This window comes from Triticum urartu, chromosome 1, assembly GCF_003073215.2.
Source record: "Triticum urartu cultivar G1812 chromosome 1, Tu2.1, whole genome shotgun sequence".
In the NCBI taxonomy this organism is placed as follows: Eukaryota; Viridiplantae; Streptophyta; class Magnoliopsida; order Poales; family Poaceae; genus Triticum; species Triticum urartu.
The window spans coordinates 417,878,268-417,902,052 of record NC_053022.1 but is presented as its reverse complement, the minus strand read 5'-3'; the positions used below and the strand labels follow the sequence as shown (position 1 = coordinate 417,902,052).

Here is a 23,785-nt window from a genome sequence, read left to right as displayed (position 1 = left end):
TCCATGTTCGTTATGGTTTACTTGAACTCTACATACTAATGAGAAATTTCAGGAAAATGTGAAAGCACCTCAAACCACATTTTCTTACTACCAAGCTCCCATGCGCTGTCACCTCTTCCTGAACTCAAACTAATGGCTCGTCTCCTTAGCTACCTACTATTCAATCACGCGATCACATAATATCTTTCTTTCTCCAAGGGAGGGTATACCTTGCATCACTACAACTAAAAAGGAAATAATATGAATGAATTAGATGGTGATGGCTTCCTCACCAAATAAGCATGTAAAGATAATAAGAACTTACATATGTTCAAGCGGGAAAAGGAAGCAAACCAAGTACATGTTTGAATGAATATATAATCTATTGTAGACCTTGCCTAGTACAAATAGTGACAAGCAAGCACAAGATGCATCAGCTTACATGCTTTAAACCACTTCCATTGACATGCACAACTGATTACATTACAAAGAAGTATATCGTGTCATATAGGCATGGGCATGATACCACCCGTTGCGCCAACTGGAGCAGAGACCCACTAACACCATGTGTGCTTTGAAAAAAATTCCATATATTAGTAGGTTTAGCTGTGGCCAAGCACGTACACTGCTTTACACCCGTTTCAGAATCATTCTTTTTTAAACCATGCAATAGGATTGCATATATTCCAGAGGAGTCTTTACACAATCGGGGATGATCAAATGACCCAAGCTCACACCAGCCTACTGCCTAGTATCAGGATCGATGACTCTCTGGAGCAGCGCGAAGACACTATTAAAGCCCGCTATCTTGTCCCTCCATATGCTCCAAATGACCACGGAGATAAAAGCATTCACAATTTTCTTTCGCCCACCCTGCATTCTTGACCTAGCATCCTGCCACCGGACACGAAGAGCAAGATCAGTAGGAGTGACCTCGTTTCAGAATCATTCTAAAAAAATACCTAAAGTCTGTCAATATAGACGAAAACAAAATTCTTGAGTACTTACCGAGGCTTCTTTATGTAAACTAGAAGAGAGATAAAAATCAGACATCACAACATATAAAATCCCATGAAAATGTGTTGCTCAACAGTTCTTCCAGTTGGTGTATTCTCATATTCCAGGGAAACATGAAATTCATACAAAATGAAAAACCTAGGACATGGCTGGGTATAGTCTTTAAGACAAAACCAGGATTTGACTAATCAACACAGGAAAACAAAGCACAAATTTTGAGAGTTCAGAGCAAGCACAAAATTTGGAGAGCCAGATTGCATAAAAGTTGACAAAAGGTCACTTGATTAGCCTATAAATGCAGGAGAAGTCAAATTCTAAGTAATTTTTTCTCCTCCATAAGTGCTTACATCATACAGCTCACCTCGACAACCCAGGAAGTAGTCTTTGCTGTAACAACAAAAAGAACAAACTTGTAGGGAAAGATCCCTCCATCTTCAAGCAACATCCTTGAAAGGCTTAGTTATTCCTGCAAGGATTTGAGTAAATATCTTGTTTTATTACAGGACAGCACCGAAATGAGAAAGGTAAACAAACATGAAGCATTGTGAGCGCCATAACGAGAGGCAAGTACATACATAATCTAGCACCTGAGAGCTGAGATTACATGGCACAGCTGAGAGGGTCTCAATAGTTACATAAAAGGGTAAACATTGTAGCTGGCCATGAATTATTTGATAGCAGAAAATCTTGACAGAATAGCATCTCTACAGATCAATTGTTAGCAATGAAAAATATACCAAGAGATAAAGCAAAAGGCAGTACAATTTATTTGGAAAAGATGAATGCTAGCTATTATAATAGAACCAATTATATATGTCATTCCTCATTTAAAGAAAACACTTTATTGAGAGTGACATATTAATCAACTCATAAGTCCTAAATGAGTAAAGAAAGGACATTAATAGAGACGATTTGCGAACATGATGGTTGTTGTAAGGTGCAAGTATATAGGTGCAACAAAGAAAGCAAAACTGCTATTTGGAAGCTACTGGGCAACAAATGTTTCTGAAAATTGATGAACCAATCACACACACATATATACTATTTTATTAGCTGAATGAAACATGGTCCAACCAAGCACCGCAGGGAAGTCCTCGGCTTGATCAACCAACCATTGCATAAAGAAAATGTCAAAGGACGATAGCTAAAGAAAATATATAAGCTTAAGTGGCGAACAAATAGCTTTTGCACTCAGTGTATATAGCCATACTATTTATATACTAAAAGAATAGTCTGCTTGGTTGAAAGCTTTTTCTATACATATCTATCGTATCAAATCGATTTATAATTTAACTCCACAACAACCGAAATTGTAAGTGTGCACACATTTCAGGCACGTATCCTACTATGCAATAGATTTTAGAAGTATCATGAGAAACTAGAGAATTAACTTGCCTGCCTGACCTATCATCTGGAGATTAACAGAAGGCCGAACCAACACATCCAAGCATTTGTAGAATTGGACCCCAAACAATTGAGAAATGATGCCTAGAATGGAAAGGCTGCACAAGGCACACAAGAATAATCTAAAGCAGGGTAATCATAAAAATGGAATATTATCAACCTACCACAAAGCAGGATGCTGAACTATACAACTCATGTCTTTTCAGGAACATATTTGCACACAAAAAATTTAGATGCACAAAATAGAGCCAGGAAAGCTGGATACTATAATCTGAATCACCAAAAATCAGTTGAACTATTCATACCCAAAAGTAGGCAAAAGGGAGAGTACATATATTAGTTCTTCCAAACCATCTAAGACGGGTCATATTTAGCTGTAGGCAAAGAAAGGTACATTTCTGTAGTTATAGACTTATAGTTGCATAAGCACCATGCATGCGGTATGATGGCATCATGACCAAAACTATGAAATTCAAAAGACATTTTTGTACTAATTGGCTCCTCAGTGCAGTGGCGGAGCCAAGGGGGGGCGAGCAGGGGCCTGGCCCCCCCTAACGATCGAGCAAGCAGTCACCAGCCACCACGAGGTAATTAGCGATAACAACAGTGAACACTTGTACCTGGCCCCTCCTATCACCTCAAGGTAAATTCTGGAAAACGGCAAAGAGCCCATGAGAAAGCCCATTAATGGCCAGATGGCCACGTCCGTAGTTTCGTAGGTCGTGGCGCTCTCCCGTGATTAGCGTGTGCGTGGGATTAGCCCTTGCACCGCTGCCATCCGCTCCCCTGCCGCCTGCGTGCCCCTGGCCCTCCCTGCTCAACTTAGGATCAGATTGGATTCAAACGGCGACGCAGTTGCTTCACTTGTCGATTCATTAGGCTCGAGCCAATCGTACTAAACTTGCCAAGGTTAAGATCCTACAGTATATTCTAATCATTCTCAATTCTTTTTTTGTATGTGTGTAATTTATAGATTTCATTTATTCTCTTTGGGTGATCAGTGATGCCGTGAGATTTTTTATATTTTACTTGTTCAAGAAATCATCGTGATGCAAATTATCGTATACTAGTTCCTATATGTGGTGCAAATATTTCATATGACGAACTTATACAGTACAACAAATTCTGAAACTTCAGTTCAACGGCTATGAAGAGAAAAACACCATCAAGCATCAAGATTAATTCATTTCGAAGCATGTTGCTGCATCTAGTTATAACTCTCCCAATTTCAACGGCAAGTGTTTTTTTTACTACTAAAACTGTGAACACCCGTCTTAGAAGTAAAATGTGAGACGGCTTGCTTTGTCATGGCATGATAATCTACATTGATAAATAATTAGTAGATGCCTCATTTCTCTTATAAAATGTGGCGGAGGGAAACCCCTTCTCATAAAAATAATAATATAATTTGCAGCCAAGACCCCTTCTGATGAAATTATTAATATTAAGATTTTTTACTAGCAATCATGGAGGCAAATTTAAACTAATTCAAATGTAATGATCTTTTTATAGCACCAAAGCACCACCTATACGGGTTTTTTTTCTGCACTAGATATTTTTCTTGTCAACTTAGCTTGGCCCCCCCTATGTTCAAATCCTGGCTCCGCCCCTGCCTCAGTGAAGCTGGTACAGAAGAAGAGGATCGTACTGGGTATTGTTCTTATCTTTCTAGAAAAGAAAGGGTAAAAACTGATTCGGAGCTGTCTGCGGATAGGCAAATCTATTCATCTTGATTAACTAACGAGTTTATATACTTATTCCCTCGATTTTATTCTGTCTAGTAGGTTTGCAGTAGACGTGGGTACAGGTTACTCAATCTGAAAGCCGGAACGGTAGTGTTGGAGCAGATCAAACGACTGGGCCACTCAAATGTGATTTTCATCAGTTGGTCATCACAGATACTTGACTCGCATACTTCTTCCCTCGACTTTGTTCTGTCCAGTAGGTTCTGCAGTAGATGGAAAACAAACGAGATGTTTTGTCCTCAATGTGCTAATTCAAACTAAACAATCAGAATGAGGCGTGCTCTCTAGAGATGGAAAGCAACGAACTGAATGTCCCAGCAAAACAATAAACTGTACCACAAGAGTTTGAAGAATTTATTGGTTGCACCATTACTAATGAAGTTAACATCCACCCGCCAAATGATATTTGATCTAGGGGTAGGATAAACAGAACTAAGGGGAATAAAGAGAAGGGAAGCAGAAAAGGTAACAACAATAAGGCGAAGGTGTCGCAATTGTGCGAGATTCTATCTATTTGTTCGTGTTTAAGAATCAGCTTTTTTATCTGTCTGACTTCATGAACTTTTAATTGGATATTCACTCTTGCCGTGATACTTTTTTATTTGTGTGAATGACTTAGTTAATATTCATTCATCGTCATGTACAGTTTAGTTGCAACTGAAATATATGTACTTATAACTATCTGAATGCTTAGATTTTCATGTCTACATATATATGACCAAACAGCAAGTTAGAGGCTTGCAGAAAACACACACAAATCGCCAGATATCTTGTAATAATGCAGTATAGGATATCTTGCAGTTCCGGGCAATACTGACCAACTGACCATCTTCTTAATAGCCCCAAGCTACTGAGAAACCTGCAAACCCATCCAAACCAACAAAAATGACATTAGGAACAGACCCCTTGCATCACCTGCACTTCTCCAAGCTCTACTGATAGAGACATACCTTGCATCTGGTACTCATAGAAGCATGGGGGATGTGGCTGATATACAGGACAGGGGCCGTGTTCTCCGGCTCCTCTGGTTGCTTCTTCTCCCGAATCCTCTGCTCTTTCCCCTCCAGAGGCTACAACAATCACAACACAACATCAGGGACAAGGAAAAGATGCATGTGCGTGTGTTTTTCTATTGGGTTCGATTTGGTTCGAAGGCAAAGCACGCACGCAGCATGAAGTCCTTCCCCTCACGGTCTTGGAACCAGCCGAGCGCCGCAAGAACACCCGCCTCTGTTTCCTCTTCTTCTCCATCAACCCCATCTCCCTCAGTGAAACCTCCATGTAGCTCTCTCTGTCATTGAAGAATTCAGGTTATCAAATGTAAAAGTGTACAATATATGTATTTCTAACTATCAAAATTGACCAGCGGCGCAGGACTGTAGAGTAAAAGACTAGCACGCTATGCATGCCTACCATGTTTCACAATGAAATAAAGCTGGATTGCAACTGAAATATCTCTCCTTGTATCTCCTATATCCCACACACCTAAATTAAACAAGCAAGTTAGCATGTCATTATTTACAAAGAAACACCACAACAACCTTATCAACTACTCCTTTCTTCTCTGTCGTTGTAACTTTTTAACAAGGTGCAATGATTTATCCCTATTTACTCTTACACTAAGATGTAAATTTAGTGTGTGGCATATATGTTAATACACCCAACCTAAAATCTGAGGAGAGTAAAAACTTATGCAGGACAGGAGCATCATGAGGCCTAGGTTGGGATCAGCTCACCTTCTAGCATAGGACGAACTCATCTGGACAGTACCAAATAGAACATTCAATCCTTAACAATGTATTCAATAATATGAAAGAGAAATGCATCCTGTTACAGGCGAAGAAGATCACCTTGCGCCTCATAAGTCCAGTCAACCAAGAGTTAGCTGCATTGTTCCAGATCTCATCTAATACTTTTGTCACTCGTTGCTCTACAATGTTCCAGATCTTAATATATTATCACTAAAGAAACATTCGTGAGAATATTTCGATCAGATTAGAGAATCAACTAATAACTATCAACTACTTTTTCGACGTTGTATTTTTATACGCACCTTAACAAGGCCAATCCAGCTATAGCCTGTAGGTTTGGCCCATGCGGTTGTGGACTATCTTGCATCTCCTCGTTTTATCCAAGAATCCAGTGATGGAAATCCACTCCCTCAAGCCGGAGAAGAAACATAGCTGAGAAAATCTCGCCGGAGAATAAGAACAGAGCATGGGCTGGGACTTACCAGGGTGATGCACATGTAGTTGGCCGGCGGGCGCGGAGGACTGCGCGAAGGGGACGGCGGAAGCGGGATCCGGCACCGGCGGCTCGAGGGGATGGGAGGCTCCCTGCCGCTACTGTCACTCCCCACGGTGAGGAGATGCAGTGGCTGCCGGCCAAGGAAGGAAGAGGCCGCGGCGGGGAGGCGGAGGAGGAGGCGCTCATGGTGGAGGACAGGAGGATGGGGGCGGAGTGCTGCGGCGGCTGTGGGGCTGGGCGTCTGGGCGAAAGGAGTCAGGCACGTCGCGCGCGGCGGGGGAAGTGCGGCCTGGCCCAAAGCGCTCTCGCATGTTCAACGGGCTGACCCAGCCAATAAAGAAACCACTGACGAATAGGACCATCAGCCAACTCGGGCCACTCGTCATAGTGCGAAAGGGTACCGGCGGGTGTGCATGCGACGATTCATCCTTTCCATCAACTGCAGACGAGCCAGGCAACCCACGACGCGTGGCGCGTAGGGAAAGGTTCACGCGGGGAAGTCTCACCCAGCCAATAGACAGGTGCTGAGAGCCCATCAGTCATGGAGGAGAAAAAATAATAGCAAGGTAAAATGTGCAGTAAAGATCTAACGGTCTGGACGACTCGGTTGACCGAAATCTGGCAGATCGAACGGCCAACGAAGGAGCAAATCGGGGGAGCTTCCTGATGGGGAGTCGCCCAGCATTCTTATAGGTTAAAATAGGCATCTCCCCCGAAAATCCCGGATCATTTCCACCCCTAACCCTAGCCTCTTCCTCCTCTCACCGCCGGACGCGTCTGATCGGGCCGGACACGTCCGCGCCGCCGCCACCGACGAATCGCAAGCCGCCATGTGGCCGTCGCCGCGCCAGGCCCGAGGCTGGCCCCCGAGGCCCAGTCGCCCGCGCCGCCGGCCGAGCCTCCCTAGCCGCCGTCCGCCACCGACCGCCGCCTCCTCTCCGCTCGCCGCCGACCCCGACCGCGGCGGCCACCCTCGCCGCCGCCTCGTGCCGCCCCGACGACTCTGGTGGCCGGATCCGGCGTCCCCCGCTCCGGCGACCTCGCCGACCCTCTTCCCCGAGCTCCGGCGCCGACTCCGGCGAGCTCCCCGTCCAACCTCGTCAACCGTGCCCGATCTAGATCCGCCGCTACAGTAAACCCTAGAGGTTGACCCGTTTTCTGCCTAAGTCCCCAGTATTTTTAGCTAACTTCATCATGTCATATCTTTGCATCTGTGGCTCCGTTTTGGGCGTGTAGCATATCAAATTGTTCGTCTGGATGTGCACTTCATTTCATTCCATTGCACCATGTTCATTTGAGTTCATCTTGATGCCCTAAATGTTGTTGCAAGAGTGCTATGTGATGTTAGTCTCAGATTCTTATCAGATTATGGACATTTGTCATTTTTGCCATGTTTAATGTGTGCCTCGTATGATCTTGAGCTCTACATGTGTTTTGTTGTATGTCATGCCATCTTTACAGGGGTGTATGCCATGTATTTTTGTGATCTTTGTGGTGACTAGCACAAGCATGCAAAGTAGCTCTCGTGATGTTGCTGATTTCAGTGACTTAGAATTTTTCTAAGTCATTTTCCTGATGTTATTTTTATGCCATGTATTCATGTTGCTACAGAATGATCCATGCCTCTTTTGAGCATGTTCAATAAGGATGTTTTTGAGATATTGTTATGTTATATCCATCAATGTCTTTGTTTGCAATTATGGAGTACCCTAGCATGATTCAATCTTGCTCTACTTTTGCTATAAAATGTTCCTTGCAGATTGTTTACGTGTTAATCAATCTTGCCGAGATTGTTGTAGTTGATCCATGCATGCTATGAGAGTGTTCTTGTCATGGTTAGCTTATTTATCATGTCTACTTGCTGGGTGTATGCTTAGATTGTCATGCAATGCCTTGTGGTGAGTGCATCGTGCTCGCAAACATGCCTACGTAACTCTGTTTTGCCATGTTCCAGTTTTCTGCTAAGTCTGAATCTGTTAACGAACTTGCTATGTTTACATGGGTGCCATTGTATTTCCTGATCCCTTTTGGCTTATGGTCAGTAAAGGACTTTTGTTGTATGCTTTGTGTAGTTTCATGCCATGCCTTGTTTTGCCATGATATGTTCCTCTAGCATGTTGTTATCTTGCTCTAAACATTGCTTCCTGATGTTAAATCATGTCATGTTGTTATTTTCACTAAGTCTGTGAACCTGATATCTTTTGCACTTTTGCCATGCTTGTTTGAACCTGTTATTGTGTGAATTAGCCGTAGCTCAGTGTTCATATTTTGTCAAGCATCTTGAGTGGATCTCTGCCATGTGCTTTGTTGCTATGTTAGAGTGCAGTAGCTTATTTTTCTTGATGCATTTAGATGGCCTCTTGCTGTTAATCGCAGCTTTGTGCCATTATTGTTTTGCTTGCCATTTGCAAACCGTGCATCCGATTCCGGTGATCTTTATATCGATTTTGACCGAAATCAACTCATCTTTCCAGTGGCACTCTTGGTTTGCCAAGTTGAGGCATGGTTCAATCTTTCCCGTCCAGAGCACGCATATGCATTGCATATCACATCCCGCATATCATGCCATGTTTTGCATCATGTTGTTTGCGCATTGCACCGTGGTTGATTGTTTCTCCCTTTGCTTGTGTTCTTGCTTTGGGTAGAGCCGGGAGACGAGTACGTGATTGAGGAACCCGTTGAGTACGCTTACGAGCATCAAGCTTACGTCAACTCGGAGAACTTTGCAGGCAAGATGACCATACCCTCGAAATCATTTCTATCTTTGCTTGCTAGTTGCTTGCTCTATTGCTATGCCTATGCTACGATACCTACCAATTGCTTATCATGCCTCCCATATTGCCATGTCAAACCTCTAACCCACCTTGTCCTAGCAAACCGTTGTTTGGCGACCGCTTTGCTCAGCCCCTCTTATAGCGTTGTTAGTTTCAGGTGAAGATTGGAGTTTGTTCCTTGTTGGAACGTGTTTATTGTTGGGATATCATTATTATATCTTGTTTACTTTAATGCATCTATATACTTGGTAAAGGGTGGAAGGCTCGGCCTTATGCCTGGTGTTTTGTTCCACTCTTCTCGCCCTAGTTTCCGTCATACCGGTGTTATGTTCCTTGATTTTGCGTTCCTTACACGGTTGGGTTATAATGGGAACCCCTTGACAGTTCGCCTTGAATAAAACTCCTCCAGTAAGGCCCAACCTTGGTTTTACCATTTGCCACCTAGCCTTTTTCCCTTGGGTTCCGCGGACTCAAGGGTCATCTTTATTTTAAACCCTCCGGGCCAGTGCTCCTCTGAGTGTTGGTCCAACTTGTCAGCCACCGGTGGCCACCAGGGGCAACTCTGGGCTGGCCTACCGAAAGTTTGGACAATCCGGTGTGCCCTGAGAACGAGATATGTGCAGCTCCTATCGGGATTTGTCAGCACATTCGAGTGGCTTTGCTGGTTTAGTTTTACCATTGTCGAGATGTCTTGTAAACGGGAATCCGAGTCTGATCGGGTCATCCTGGGAGAAGGAATATCCTTCGTTGACCGTGAGAGCTTGTGATGGGCTAAGTTAGGACACCCCTGCAGGGATTTGATCTTTCGAAAGCCGTGCCCGCGGTTATGGGCGGATGGGAATTTGTTAATGTCTGGTTGTAGAAAACCTGAAACTCTACTTAATTAAAATGGATCAACAGCGTGTGTAGCCGTGATGGTCTCTTTTCGGCCGAGTCCGATAAGAGCACACGGTCTCGGGTTATGCTTGAACGTAATTAGACTTGGATCACTTCTTGATCATACATTCTCGAACGTGCTTTTCCTTCTCTTCTCGCTCTCATTTGCATATGTTAGCCACCATATAAGCTAGTGCTTGCTGCAGCTCCACCTCATACCTTTTCCCTACCCATAAGCTTAAATAGTCTTGATCGCGAGGGTGTGAGATTGCTGAGTCCTCGTGACTCACAGATTACTTCAAAACCAGATGCAGGGACCAATGATACTATTCCAGGAGATGCGACTGAGCTCAAGTGGGAGTTCGATGAGGACTCAGGACGATACTACGTTTCCTTTCCAGACGATCAGTAGTGGAGCCCAGTTGGGGCGATCGGGGACATTATGCATTTGGGGTTGTCTTTATTTTGGTTCCGTAGTCGGACCTTGATTGTATCTGGATGATTGTAATGCTATATTTATGTATTATGTGAAGTGGCAATTGTAAGCCAACTATGTACCTCTTTTCTTATTCACTACATGGGATGTGTAAAGATTACCCCTCTTGCGACATTGCCTACAATGCGGTTATGCCTCTAAGTCGTGCTCTGACACGTGGGAGATATAGCCACATCGTGGGTGTTACAAGCTGGTAATCAGAGCCTTCCCCGACTTAGGAGCCCCCTGCTTGATCGAATCATTGGCGTTGTTGAGTCTAGAAAAATGTTTTGAGTCTTTTAGGATTATATATATCGAAGAGTAGGATTCTTTTTTACTCCTCAGTCCCTTCGTCGCTCTAGTGAGGCATCCTGACGTAGATTTTTGACTCTTCTCTTCTCAAATTTCACTAAAAAAAATTTAGGATCATGCGGGTATCTTGGAATCGTTCCGATGGTTTTGTGACAAGAACATTGTTCTTGGTGCCTCCTGACATTTAGGGGTTGTGCCAATGTCCCGGGAAGTTGAGCTCCGAGGTGTTGTCGTCACAATTTTATCGTTGCAGTTCTGGAATACCCGAGTTTCGCCGACATCGAAAATCTCCTTTATGCAGTTGTTGGTGATATAACCTCGACGCCACCCAGTACTGGGGCGGGAGTTCGGGAGTATTGCCATAACTCGTATAACGGATGCTTTTTGAAGGTTGAGGTAAATGATTTCTGAAGGTTTCTTGGTTATGTGTTGAAGGATGGATACAGCTGGATGTAGGATTTGCTAGTTTTGGGTGAGATATTATGCTTCCCCTGTATCCCCAACACCTGATTGCATAACCGGGAAAATTTCGGGAGTATCATAGGTGGGAATTCATGTAGCTCTAGTATTTCTTCCGTAGATATTTGGTTTGTGATTGGGTAATCCTCACCAAGTATTTGTTCATGTCCGTACCTTGTTGTTTTATTCATCTACCTCTATCTAAGTGGCTTCTCAATTTATGGAAGTGTGACCATTTAATTTGGAATGCATTCGTTCATTCTTGTTCGGATGTTAAGGCTATATGTTGCTATTTCGATCCATTTGATTCAGCTTGAATATATGTCTTTCAAGATGCTAACGGATGTCACCCTCTTCAGGATGGCTCCTCCAACGTGTCAGAATCCGGAACCGCCGCCACCACCTCAACCTCCGGAGGCATGGCAAGCTGTGATGGCCGCTACCAACGCCAACACACAACTGATTATGCAACTCTTGCAAGAGCGCAACCAAGGAAATCAAGGCAATGGCAACAACCAAAATCAGTTTGGTACACTCAACCAGTTCCTCGCAAACCAGCCAAAGACCTTCAGTAACTGTGTCGAGGCCACAGACGCTGATGATTGGCTCGTGGATATCTGCAAACATTTCGAGTGCAGCAACGTCAGGCTTGAGGACTTTGTCAAGTTTGCCTCGTTCCAACTCAAAGACCAAGCGGCAGAGTGGTATCAGCAATACAAAGATTCCAGAGGAGGTCGTGTGATTACCTGGGATGAATTCCGTCAAGACTTCAAAGCTCACCACATTCCTCAGAGTGTTGTTGAGAGCAAGCGTGAGGAGTTCCGCAATCTGAAGCAAGGCAGCTTGTCTGTTTACCAGTACAACATCATGTTCTAGAAGCTCGCTCGTTTTGCTAAGCAAGACGTCCCTAACGAGAAGAGCATGATTTATTAGTTCAGAGGTGGCCTCATAGAAGATCTGCAACTAGCCCTTGTGCTTTTTGAGCCGAAGAAGTACGATGAGTTCTACAACATGGCACTAAAGCAAGAGACTGCTCAGCTCAAGTGCGATGCTTCCAAGAAGAGAGTCAGGGATGCAACTCCTTCTTCTTCCTCAACTCAAGTGGCAACTAAGCAGGAAAAGTATTGGTTGCCTCCTCCTCCTCCATTCCGTCAGCCTTATCAGCAGAAGAGCAAAGGTGGAAATGGATCTTCCCACCCACCCAACCCAGGCTTTCAGAACAAGGCTTCATCTCATGCTCCAAGATCAAGTGCTCCGTATCACCGTCCTCTCTCAGAGGTCACGTGCAACAAGTGTCAGCAGAAGGGTGAAGGAAATATGCCCTAGAGGCAATAATAAAGTTATTATTTATTTCCTTATATCATGATAAATGTTTATTATTCATGCTAGAATTGTATTAACCGGAAACATAATACATGTGTGAATACATAGACAAACAAAGTGTCACTAGTATGCCTCTACTTGACTAGCTCGTTAATCAAAGATGGTTATGTTTCCTAACCATGAACAATGAGTTGTTATTTGATTAACGGGATCACATCATTAAGTGAATGATCTGATTGACATGACCCATTCCATTAGCTTAGCACCCGATCGTTTAGTATGTTGCTATTGCTTTCTTCATGACTTATACATGTTCCTATGACTATGAGTATTATGCAACTCCCGTTTACCGGAGGAACACTTTGTGTGCTACCAAACGTCACAACGTAACTGGGTGATTATAAAGGAGCTCTACAGGTGTCTCCAAAGGTACATGTTGGGTTGGCGTATTTCGAGATTAGGATTTGTCACTCCGATTGTCGGAGAGGTATCTCTGGGCCCTCTCGGTAATGCACATCACATAAGCCTTGCAAGCATTGCAACTAATGAGTTAGTTGCAGGATGATGTATTACGGAACGAGTAAAGAGACTTGCCGGTAACGAGATTGAACTAGGTATTGAGATACCACGATCGAATCTCGGGCAAGTAACATACCGATGACAAAGGGAACAACGTATGTTGTTATGCAGTCTGACCGATAAAGATCTTCGTAGAATATGTAGGAGCCAATATGAGCATCCAGGTTCCGCTATTGGTTATTGACCGGAGACATGTCTCGGTCATGTCTACATTGTTCTCGAACCCGTAGGGTCCGCACGCTTAAGGTTACGATGACAGTTATATTATGAGTTTATGCATTTTGATGTACCGAAGTTTGTTCGGAGTCCCGGATGTGATCACGGACATGACGAGGAGTCTCGAAATGGTCGAGACATAAAGATTGATATATTGGAAGCCTATGTTTGGATATCGGAAGTGTTCCGGGTGAAATCGGGATTTTACCGGAGTACCGGGAGGTTACCGGAACCCCCCGGGAGCTATATGGGCCTTAATGGGCCATAGTGGAAGAAGAGGAGAGGCAGCCAGGGCTTGGCCGCGCCTCCCCCCTAGTCCGAATAGGACAAGGAGAGAGGGGGCCGGCGCCCTCCTCCTTCTCTCTCTCTCTTTCCACCTCGCATCCTATTCCAACTAGGATTGGGGGAGAAGTCCTACTCCCGGAGGGAGTAGGACTCCTCCTGGCGCGCCCTAGTGTGGGCCGGCCTCCCCCTCTTGGTCCTTTATATACGGAGGCAGGGGCACCCCAGAGACACACAAGTTGATCCACGTGATCATATTCTTAGCCGTGTGCGGTGCCCCCTTCCACCATAGTCCTCGATAATATTGTAGCGGAGTTTAGACGAAGCCCTGCTGTAGTAGTACATCAAGATCGTCACCACGCCGTCGTGCTGACGGAACTCTTCCCTGACACTTTGCTGGATCGGAGTCCGGGGATCGTCATCGAGCTGAACGTGTGCTAGAACTCGGAGGTGCCGTAGTTTCGGTGCTTGATCGGTCGGGCCGTGGAGACGTACGACTACATCAACCAAACGCTTCCGTTGTCGATCTACAAGGTACGTAGATCACACTCTCCCCTCGTTGCTATGCATCACCATGATCTTGCCTGTGCGTAGGAAATTTTTTGAAATTACTACGTTCCCCAACAGTGGCATCTGAGCCTAGGTTTTATATGTTGATGTTATATGCACGAGTAGAACACAAGTGAGTTGTGGGCGATATAAGTCATACTGCTTACCAGCATGTCATACTTTGGTTCAGTGGTATTGTTGGACGAAGCGGCCCGGACCGACATTACGCGTACGCTTACGCGAGACCGGTTCTCCCGACGTGCTTTGCACATAGGTGGCTTGCGGGTGACAGTTTCTCCAACTTTAGTTGAATCGAGTGTGGCTACGCCCGGTCCTTGCGAAGGTTAAAAAAGCACCAACTTGGCAAACTATCATTGTGGTTTTGATGCGTAGGTAAGATTGGTTCTTACTTAAGCCCGTAGCAGCCACGTAAAACTTGCAACAACAAAGTAGAGGACGTCTAACTTGTTTTTGCAGGGCATGTTGTGATGTGATATGGTCAAGACATGATGCTGATTTTTATTGTATGAGATGATCATGTTTTGTAACCGAGTTATCGGCAACTGGCAGGAGCCATATGGTTGTCGTTTTATTGTATGCAATGCAATCGCGATGTAATGCTTTACTTTATCACTAAGCGGTAGCAATAGTCGTGGAAGCACAAGCTTGGCGAGACGACAACGATGCTACGATGGAGATCAAGGTGTCGCGCCGGTGACGATGGTGATCACGACGGTGCTTCGGAGATGGAGATCACAAGCACAAGATGATGATGGCCATATCATATCACTTATATTGATTGCATGTGATGTTTATCTTTTATGCATCTTATCTTGCTTTGATTGACGGTAGCATTATAAGATGATCTCTCACTAAATTATCAAGAAGTGTTCTCCCTGAGTATGCACCGTTGCGAAAGTTCTTCGTGCTGAGACACCACGTGATGATCGGGTGTGATAGGTTCTATGTTCAAATACAACGGGTGCAAAACAGTTGCACACGCAGAATACTCAGGTTATACTTGACGAGCCAAGCATATACAGATATGGCCTCGGAACACGGAGACCGAAAGGTCAAGCGTGAATCATATAGTAGATATGATCAACATAGTGATGTTCACCAATGAAACTACTCCATCTCACGTGATGATCGGACATGGTTTAGTTTATTTGGATCACGTAATCACTTAGAGGATTAGAAGGATGTCTATCTAAGTGGGAGTTCTTTAAGTAAATTAACTGAACTTAAATTTATCATGAAACTTAGTACCTGATAAGTATCTTGCTTGTTTATGCTTGTTTGTAGATAGATGGCTCGTGCTGTTGTTCCGTTGAATTTTAATGCGTTCCTTGAGAAAGCAAAGTTGAAAGATGATGGTAGCAATTACACGGACTGGGTCCGTAACTTGAGGATTATCCTCATTGCTGCACAGAAGAATTATGTCCTGGAAGCACCGCTGGGTGCCAGGCCTGCTGCTAGAGCAACGCCGGATGTTATGAACGTCTGGCAGAGCAAAGCTGATGACTACTCGATAGTTCAGTGTGCCATGCTTTACGGCTTAGAATCGGGACTTCAACGATGTTTTGAACGTCATGGAGCATATGAGATGTTCCAGGAGTTGAAGTTAATATTTCAAGCAAATGCCCGGATTGAGAGATATGAAGTCTCCAATAAGTTCTATAGCTGCAAGATGGAGGAGAACAGTTCTGTCAGTGAGCATATACTCAAAATGTCTGGGTATAATAATCACTTGATTCAATTGGAAGTTAATCTTCCAGATGATTGCGTCATTGACAGAATTCTCCAATCACTGCCACCAAGCTACAAGAGCTTCGTGATGAACTATAATATGCAAGGGATGAATAAGACTATTCCCGAGCTCTTCGCAATGCTGAAAGCTGCGGAGGTAGAAATCAAGAAGGAGCATCAAGTGTTTATGGTCAACAAGACCACTAGTTTCAAGAAAAAGGGCAAAGGGAAGAAGAAGGGGAACTTCAAAAAGAACGGCAAGCAAGTTGCTACTCAAGAGAAGAAACCCAAACCTGGACCTAAGCCTGAAACTGAGTGCTTCTATTGCAAGCAGACTGGTCACTGGAAGCGGAACTGCCCCAAGTATTTGGCGGATAAGAAGGATGGCAAGGTGAACAAAGGTATATGTGATATACATGTTATTGATGTGTACCTTACTAATGCTCGCAGTAGCACCTGGGTATTTGATACTGGTTCTGTTGCTAATATTTGCAACTCGAAACAGGGACTACGGATTAAGCGAAGATTGGCTAAGGACGAGGTGACGATGCGCGTGGGAAACGGTTCCAAAGTCGATGTGATCGCAGTCGGCACGCTACCTCTACATCTACCTTCGAGATTAATATTAGACCTAAATAATTGTTATTTGGTGCCAGCGTTAAGCATGAACATTATATCTGGATCTTGTTTGATGCGAGACGGTTATTCATTTAAATCAGAGAATAATGGTTGTTCTATTTATATGAGTAATATCTTTTATGGTCATGCACCCTTGAAGAGTGGTCTATTCTTGTTGAATCTCGATAGTAGTAACACACATATTCATAATGTTGAAGCCAAAAGATGCAGAGTTGATAATGATAGTGCAACATATTTGTGGCATGCCGTTTAGGTCATATCGGTGTAAAGCGCATGAAGAAACTCCATACTGATGAACTTTTGGAACCACTTGATTATGAATCACTTGGTACTTGCGAACCGTGCCTCATGGGCAAGATGATCAAAACACCATTCTCCAGTACTATGGAGAGAGCAACAGATTTGTTGGAAATCATACATACAGATGTATGTGGCCCGATGAATATTGAGGCTCGTGGCGGATATCGTTATTTTCTCACCTTCACAGATGACTTAAGCAGATATGGGTATATCTACTTAATGAAACATAAGTCTGAAACATTTGAAAAGTTCAAAGAATTTCAGAGTGAAGTTGAAAATCATCGTAACAAGAAAATAAAGTTTCTACGATCTGATCGTGGAGGAGAATATTTGAGTTACGAGTTTGGTGTACATTTGAAAAATTGTGGAATAGTTTCGCAACTCACGCCACCCGGAACACCTCAGCGTAATGGTGTGTCCGAACGTTGTAATCGTACTTTAATAGATATGGTGCGATCTATGATGTCTCTTACTGATTTACCGCTATCGTTTTGGGGATACGCTCTAGAGACGGCCGCATTCACGTTAAATAGGGCACCATCAAAATCCGTTGAGACGACGCCTTATGAACTGTGGTTTGGCAAGAAACCAAAGTTTTCGTTTCTGAAAGTTTGGGGCTGCGATGCTTATGTGAAAAAGCTTCAACCTGATAAGATCGAACCCAAATCGGAGAAATGTGTCTTCATAGGATATCCAAAGGAGACTATTGGATACACCTTCTATCACAGATCCGAAGGCAAGACTTTTGTTGCTAAGTTCGGAAACTTTCTAGAGAAGGAGTTTCTCTCGAAAGAAGTGAGTGGGAGGAAAGTAGAACTTGATGAGGTAACTGTACCTGCTCCCTTATTGGAAAGTAGTGCATCACAGAAAACTGTTTCTGTGACACCTACACCAGTGAGTGAGGAAGCTAATGATGATGATCATGAAACTTCAGAATAAGATACTACTGAACCTCGTAGATCAACCAGAGTAAGATCCGCGCCAGAGTGGTACGGTAATCCTGTTCTGCAAGTCATGCTACTAGATCATGATGAACCTACGAACTATGAAGAAGCGATGGTGAACCCAGATTCCGCAAAGTGGCTTGAAGCCATGAAATCTGAGATGGGATCCATGTATGAGAACAAAGTATGGACTTTGGTTGACTTGCCCGATGATCGGCAAGCAATTGAGAATAAATGGATCTTCAAGAAGAAGACTGACGCTGACGGTAATATTACTGTCTACAAAGCTTGACTTGTCGCAAAAGGTTTTCGACAAGTTCAAGGGATTGACTATGATGAGACCTTCTCACCCGTAGCGATGCTTAAGTCTGTCCGAATCATGTTAGCAATTGCCGCATTTTATGATTATGAAATTTGGCAGATGGATGTCAAAATTGCATTCCTGAATGGATTTCTGGAAGAAGAGTTGTATATGATGCAACCAGAAGGTTTTGTCGATCCAAAGGGAGCTAACAAAGTGTGCAAGCTCCAGCGATCCATTTATGGACTGGTGCAAGCCTCTCGGAGTTGGAATAAACGTTTTGATAGTGTGATCAAAGCATTTGGTTTTATACAGACTTTTGGAGAAGCCTGTATTTTCAAGAAAGTGAGTGGGAGCTCTGTAGCATTTCTGATATTATATGTGGATGACATATTACTAATTGGAAATGATGTAGAATTTCTGGATAGCATAAAGGGATACTTGAATAAGAGTTTTTCAATGGAAGACCTCGGTGAAGCTGCTTACATATTAGGCATTAAGATCTATAGAGATAGATCAAGACGCTTAATTGGACTTTCACAAACCACATACCTTGACAAAGTTTTGAAGAAGTTCAAAATGGATCAAGCAAAGAAAGGGTTCTTGCCTGTGCTACAAGGTGTGAAGTTGAGTAAGACTCAATGCCCGACCACTGCAGAAGATAGAGAGAATATGAAAGATGTTCCCTATGCTTCAGCCATAGGCTCTATCATGTATGCAATGTTGTGTACCAGACCTGATGTGTGCCTTGCTATAAGTCTAGCAGGGAGGTACCAAAGTAATCCAGGAATGGATCACTGGACAGCGGTCAAGAACATCCTAAAATACCTGAAAAGGAATAAGGATATGTTTCTCTTATATGGAGGTGACAAAGAGCTCATCGTAAAAGGTTACGTTGATGCAAGCTTTGACACTGATCCGGACGATTCTAAATCGCAAACCGGATACGTGTTTACATTAAACGGTGGAGCTGTCAGTTGGTGTAGTTCTAAACAAAGCGTTGTAGCGGGATCTACATGTGAAGCGGAGTACATAGTTGCTTCGGAAGCAGCAAATGAAGGAGTCTGGATGAAGGAGTTCATATCCGATCTAGGTATCATACCTAGTGCATCGGGTCCAATGAAAATCTTTTGTGACAATACTGGTGCAATTGCCTTGGCAAAGGAATCCAGATTTCACAAGAGAACCAAGCACATCAAGAGACGCTTCAATTCCATCCGGGATCTAGTCCAGGTGGGAGACATAGAGATTTGCAAGATACATACGGATCTGAATGTTGCAGACCCGTTGACTAAGCCTCTTCCACGAGCAAAACATGATCAGCACCAAGACTCCATGGGTGTTAGAATCATTACTGTGTAATCTAGATTATTGACTCTAGTGCAAGTGGGAGACTGAAGGAAATATGCCCTAGAGGCAATAATAAAGTTATTATTTATTTCCTTATATCATGATAAATGTTTATTATTCATGCTAGAATTGTATTAACCGGAAACATAATACATGTGTGAATACATAGACAAACAAAGTGTCACTAGTATGCCTCTACTTGACTAGCTCATTAATCAAAGATGGTTATGTTTCCTAACCATGAACAATGAGTTGTTATTTGATTAACGGGATCACATCATTAAGTGAATGATCTGATTGACATGACCCATTCCATTAGCTTAGCACCCGATCGTTTAGTATGTTGCTATTGCTTTCTTCATGACTTATACATGTTCCTATGACTATGAAATTATGCAACTCCCGTGTGCCGGAGGAACACTTTGTGTGCTACCAAACGTCACAACGTAACTGGGTGATTATAAAGGAGCTCTACAGGTGTCTCCAAAGGTACATGTTGGGTTGGCGTATTTCGAGATTAGGATTTGTCACTCCGATTGTCGGAGAGGTATCTCTGGGCCCTCTCGGTAATGCTCATCACTTAAGCCTTGCAAGCATTGCAACTAATGAGTTAGTTGCGGGATGATGTATTACAGAACGAGTAAAGAGACTTGCCGGTAACGAGATTGAACTAGGTATTGGAATACCGACGATCGAATCTCGGGCAAGTAACATACCGATGACAAAGGGAACAACGTATGTTGTTATGCGGTCTGACCGATAAAGATCTTCGTAGAATATGTAGGAGCCAATATGAGCATCCAGGTTCCGCTATTGGTTATTGACCGGAGACATGTCTCGGTCATGTCTACATAGTTCTCGAACCCGTAGGGTCCGCACGCTTAAGGTTACGATGACAGTTATATTATGAGTTTATGCATTTTGATGTACCGAAGTTTGTTCGGAGTCCCGGATGTGATCACGGACATGACGAGGAGTCTCGAAATGGTCGAGACATAAAGATTGATATATTGGAAGCCTATGTTTGGATATTGGAAGTGTTCCGGGTGAAATCGGGATTTTACCGGAGTACCGGGAGGTTACCGGAACCCCTCCGGGAGCTATATGGGCCTTAATGGGCCATAGTGGAAGAAGAGGAGAGGCAGCCAGGGCTTGGGCCGCGCGCCCCTCCCCCCTAGTCCAAATAGGACAAGGAGAGAGGGGGCCGGCGCCCTCCTCCTTCTCTCTCTCTCTTTTCCACCTCGCGAGTCCTATTCCAACTAGGATTGGGGGAGAAGTCCTACTCCCGGAGGGAGTAGGACTCCTCCTGGCGCGCCATATGTGGCCGGCCGGCCTCCCCCTCTTGGTCCTTTATATACGGAGGCAGGGGCACCCCAAGACACACAAGTTGATCCACGTGATCATATTCTTAGCCGTGTGCGGTGCCCCCTTCCACCATAGTCCTCGATAATATTGTAGCGGATTTTAGGCGAAGCCCTGCTGCAGTAGTACATCAAGATCGTCACCACGCCGTCGTGCTGACGGAACTCTTCCCCGACACTTTGCTGGATCGGAGTCCGGGGATCGTCATCGAGCTGAACGTGTGCTAGAACTCGGAGGTGCCGTAGTTTCGGTGCTTGATCGGTCGGGCCGTGGAGACGTACGACTACATCAACCAAACGCTTCCGTTGTCGATCTACAAGGTACGTAGATCACACTCTCCCCTCGTTGCTATGCATCACCATGATCTTGCATGTGTGTAGGAAATTTTTTGACATTACTACGTTCCCCAACAAAGGGTCACTATGCAAACAAATGGTTCAACTAGAGGCATCTTCCTCCTCCTCCTATGAGATCTGCCAGCACCGCAGTGGTCAAGCATAATCCCAAGTTCGCAAAGGTCAACATGATGAACGCAGCTCAGGCAGAGGACTCGTCAGAAGTGATCATGGGTAACCTTCCTGTTAACGATATCCCTGCAAAAGTTCTTTTTGACACTGGTGCATCGCATTGTTTCATCTCAAGACCATTTGCATCTAAGCATGAGTTGGCTTTCCAAGATTTGCATAGTCTGTTAGCAGTTGTCTCACCGGGTAAATGCTTGCACGCAAGCTATGTGGTGCCGGATGTTTCTATCACGTTGGGCGACTATAAGTTTCTGTCTTCTTGAATGGTCCTTGGTAACTCAGATATTGATCTTATTCTCGGAATGGACTGGCTTTCTAAGCATAAGGCTCAGCTTGATTGTGCTGCCAGGCAGATTCAATTGACACACTCGTCTGAGGATGTGATCGTCTTTGTCGCTCGTGATGATACCATTCGACTATTTTCTCTCAATGAGAAGGGCGAGTTGGATGCCATTTCTCAGATTCCAGTCGTTTGTGAATATCAAGACGTCTTTCCAGAAGAGCTTCCAGGGATGCCTCCTCACCGGCCAGTTGAATTCGTCATTGATCTTGAGCCTGGCACGGAACCTGTTTGCAAACGTCCTTACAAGCTTGGACCTGAAGAGTTGAAGGAGCTGAAGAAACAACTCGATATTCAAGAGCGTATGGGTCTCAACCGACCAAGTTCTTCTTCATGGGGTTGTGGTGTTCTTTTTGTCAAGAAGAAGGATGGAACGGACCGACTTTGTGTCGACTACCGTCCGTTGAACAAGAAGACCATAAAGAACAAGTAACCACTTCCCAACATCAATGAGCTTTTCGAACAACTCAAAGGTGCTCAAGTATTCTCCAAGCTTGACCTCCGTATGGGCTATCATCAGATTCGCATTCATGAAGAAGATATACCCAAGACAGCATTCAGAACAAGCTATGGTTCTTATGAATACACTGTCATGTCTTTCGGCCTTGTCAACGCTCCTCCAACATTCTCTCTCATGATGAACTTCATCTTCAACCCCTACACGAATGACTTCGTCTTGGTCTATCTCGATGACATTCTGGTCTTTTCCAAGAACAAGGAGGATCATGCCAAGCATTTGAGATTGGTGCTGGATAAACTCAAAGAACATCAGTTCTATGCGAAGTTTTCAAAGTGCGAGTTTTGGCTTGATGAGGTTCTCTACCTTGGGCATATCATCTCCGCCAAGGGCATAGCTGTTAATCCTGAGAAGGTGTCTGCAATTGTGAATTGGGAACCGCCTCAGAATGTGAAGCAACTCCGCAGTTTCCTTGGGCTCGCAAGCTATTGTCGAAGGTTCGTTGAGAACTTCTCAAAGATCGTGAAGCCTCTTTCCAACCTTCTCCAGAAGCATGTGAAGTATGTCTAGACGCCTGAATGTGACATCGCTTTCAACACCCTCAAAGAGAAGTTAGTCACAGCTCCAGTTCCGACTCCCCCTGATGAATCCAAACCATTCGAGGTTTTCTGTGATGCTTCCCTTCAAGGTCTCGGTGCAGTGTTGATGCAAGAGAAGAAAGTTGTGGCCTATACCTCTCGCTAGTTGAAGCCCAACGAAAAGAACTACCCCACTCATGACCTCGAGTTGGCGGCAGTTGTCCATGCTCTTTTAACATGGAGACATCTCTTGTTGGGAAGAAAAGTGGACATCTTCACTGATCATAAGAGTCTCAAGTACATCTTCACTCAGCCCAGCCTCAACCTCAGGCAGACTCGTTGGGTCGAAATGATTCAAGAGTATAATCCGAGTATCGAATACACTCCAGGCAAGGCCAATGTCATTGCTGACGCATTGAGCAGGAAGGCTTACTGCAACAGTTTGATTCTCAAGCCCTACCAACCAGAGCTTTGTGAAGCTTTCCGCAAACTTAATCTCCAAGTTGTTCCTCAAGGATTTCTTGCCAACCTCCAAGTCTCTCCTACTTTGGAAGATCAGATTCGTGAAGCTCAACTTCTTGATGCTATGGTGAAGAAGGTGAAGATTGGGATTGCCAAGAGCCAACCCAAGTACAAGTGCTATCGCCTTGATGACAAGGATGCTCTATTCTTCAAGTATCACATTGTTGTTCCTAAGGGTGACCTTCGTAAAGTCATTATGAACGAAGCTCACAATTCACTCCTCTCTATTCACCCAGGAAGTACAAAGATGTACCATGACCTCAAGCAGTCGTATTGGTGGACTTGAATGAAGCACGAGATTGCTCAGTTCGTGAATGAATGTGATGTCTGCAGAAGAGTGAAGGCAGAACACCAACGGCCAGCTGGTCTCCTCCAACTTCTTGCCATTCCAGAATGGAAGTTTGACCATATTGAGATGGACTTCGTGACTGGATTCCCAAAGTCCAAGCGTGGCAATGATGCTATCTTCGTTGTCATCGACA

General features: G+C 44.2%; 1 protein-coding gene across 20 annotated transcripts; it reads right to left on the bottom strand.

Moving 5' to 3' along the window:
- Positions 1-422: 422 nt before the first annotated feature.
- Positions 423-6,675, bottom strand: LOC125515452. Of its 20 annotated transcripts, XR_007287042.1 has the most exons (12): positions 6,379-6,671; positions 6,199-6,305; positions 5,996-6,075; positions 5,882-5,904; positions 5,559-5,630; positions 5,313-5,436; positions 5,096-5,215; positions 4,964-5,004; positions 2,401-2,498; positions 1,572-1,700; positions 1,358-1,462; positions 423-873 (listed from the first exon to the last, which is right to left on the bottom strand). XR_007287042.1 is itself a non-coding variant. In XM_048680923.1 (5 exons), the coding sequence occupies exons 2-5, from the start codon at positions 6,261-6,263 to the stop codon at positions 4,993-4,995; spliced, it is 321 nt and encodes a 106-aa protein (XP_048536880.1). In that variant the 5' UTR covers positions 6,264-6,305; positions 6,379-6,670; the 3' UTR covers positions 1,930-4,992. The 20 variants fall into 20 exon arrangements, 1 of the variants encoding a protein (XP_048536880.1); XR_007287025.1 differs by having other exon boundaries at positions 1,572-2,498; positions 3,021-5,004; positions 6,379-6,675; XR_007287034.1 differs by having other exon boundaries at positions 1,572-4,348; positions 6,379-6,675.
- Positions 6,676-23,785: the final 17,110 nt, after the last annotated feature.